The following is a 1,636-nucleotide window of genomic DNA, read 5'->3' as shown; positions in this document are numbered from 1 at the left end:
TCAGGACACCACTGCGCGGTTCATCTCAGATCTAGGTTTACTGATCTGAACTGCCTGATCAGGACACCACTGCGCGGTTCATCTCAGATCTAGGCTTACTGATCTGAACTCTACAATATGTCAAACGAGAACAAAGAAGAAGAAGCCAGGAAAACCAACCACTTAGTTTTAACTCATTGATTAACACACATGACTCGATGGACACATGAAATGCGTGGAACGTTATTATCTTCTTTTTTGAAGTCACGTCTTTAGTATATAAGATACATCATGTGGAAAGAATGAGTTCCTAATAGTAAGCCAAGCGGTTTATGCTACTATTATTTGTTACGTGTTTACGGTGTTTATTATCTTAATATAAGACAATAAGAGTAGATGTACGAACAAAATATAAATTCCATTATTAACATTGTTAACAAGTTTAAAAACAGACATTCTTTATTTAGACCGGTTCTAAAAACGTATTTGTCAATGTCATACATAACAGCTAGAATGTTATGTCAAGGAAGAAAAGTATCATTAAATTTCCCCGCCCCCCCCCCCCCCCACACACACCGATTCGTTTGTTGTGCCCTCTGTGTCTTTAACAAACTAACAAGGTATGACGCCTAGTGGCACCCAAAACAGATCGGACATTCACTTCTAAGATTTAGGATGGGCAGGTTTACATCCTTACTGCAAAATAATTTTTACAAAATTGTTTTTTTATATAGCGCAATTTTCATGATCGGAGCATTTTGGTCCAGTTGGGGGGGGGGGAGGGAAGAGGTATCTGGGAGAAGGTTTCTGTGGTGCCTTTAGGCGTTCAGTCGAGAATCGAACTTGATTGATAGCCAAGCGGCTTTTGCAACTCAGCCACACATGCCACTTCTCTTACGTAACAATCATTAGAATGAGAAGAGTCACACAGAACTTAATGGAAGCCTCAACTAGAAGTGTCATACAGAACTTAATGGAAGCCTCAACTAGAAATGTCACACAGAACTTAACGGAAGCCTCAACTAGAAGTGTCACACAGAACTTAATGGAAGCCTCAACTAGAAGTGTCACACAGAACTTAATGGAAGCCTCAACTAGAAGTGTCACACAGAACTTAATGGAAGCCTCATCTAGAAGTATCACACAGAACTTAATGGAAGCCTCAACTAGAAGTGTCACACAGAACTTAATGGAAGCCTCAACTAGAAGTGTCACACAGAACTTAATGGAAGCCTCAACTAGAAGTGTCACACAGAACTTAATGGAAGCCTCAACTAGAAGTGTCACACAGAACTTAATGGAAGCCTCAACTAGAAGTGTCACACAGAACTTAATGGAAGCCTCATCTAGAAGTATCACACAGAACTTAATGGAAGCCTCAACTAGAAGTGTCACACATAACTTAATGGAAGCCTCAACTAGAAGTGTCACACAGAACTTAATGGAAGCCTCAACTAGAAGTGTCACACATAACTTAATGGAAGCCTCAACTAGAAGTGTCACACAGAACTTAATGGAAGCCTCAACTAGAAGTGTCACACATAACTTAATGGAAGCATCAACTAGAAGAGTCACACAGAACTTAATGGAAGCCTCAACTAGAAGTGTCATACAGAACTTAATGGAAGCCTCAACTAGAAGTGTCATACAGAACTAA

At 39.9% G+C, this 1,636-nt stretch overlaps 1 protein-coding gene across 1 annotated transcript; it reads left to right on the top strand.

Moving 5' to 3' along the window:
* The first annotated feature begins 892 nt into the window (after window positions 1-892).
* LOC129926225 (uncharacterized) lies at window positions 893-1,636 on the top strand. The gene has a single exon (XM_056028789.1). It carries the CDS (start codon window positions 893-895, stop codon window positions 1,634-1,636), a length of 744 nt encoding a protein of 247 aa, XP_055884764.1.

Source organism: Biomphalaria glabrata, chromosome 5 (assembly GCF_947242115.1).
Source record: "Biomphalaria glabrata chromosome 5, xgBioGlab47.1, whole genome shotgun sequence".
In the NCBI taxonomy this organism is placed as follows: Eukaryota; Metazoa; Mollusca; class Gastropoda; family Planorbidae; genus Biomphalaria; species Biomphalaria glabrata.
The sequence above is the reverse complement of the archived record's forward strand: the minus strand, read 5'-3'. Positions and strand labels throughout refer to the sequence as shown.

Bases quoted from the DNA above. Each gene is read 5' to 3' on its own strand.
- LOC129926225 (XM_056028789.1), top strand. From the start codon at position 893: ATGAGAAGAGTCACACAGAACTTAATGGAAGCCTCAACTAGAAGTGTC.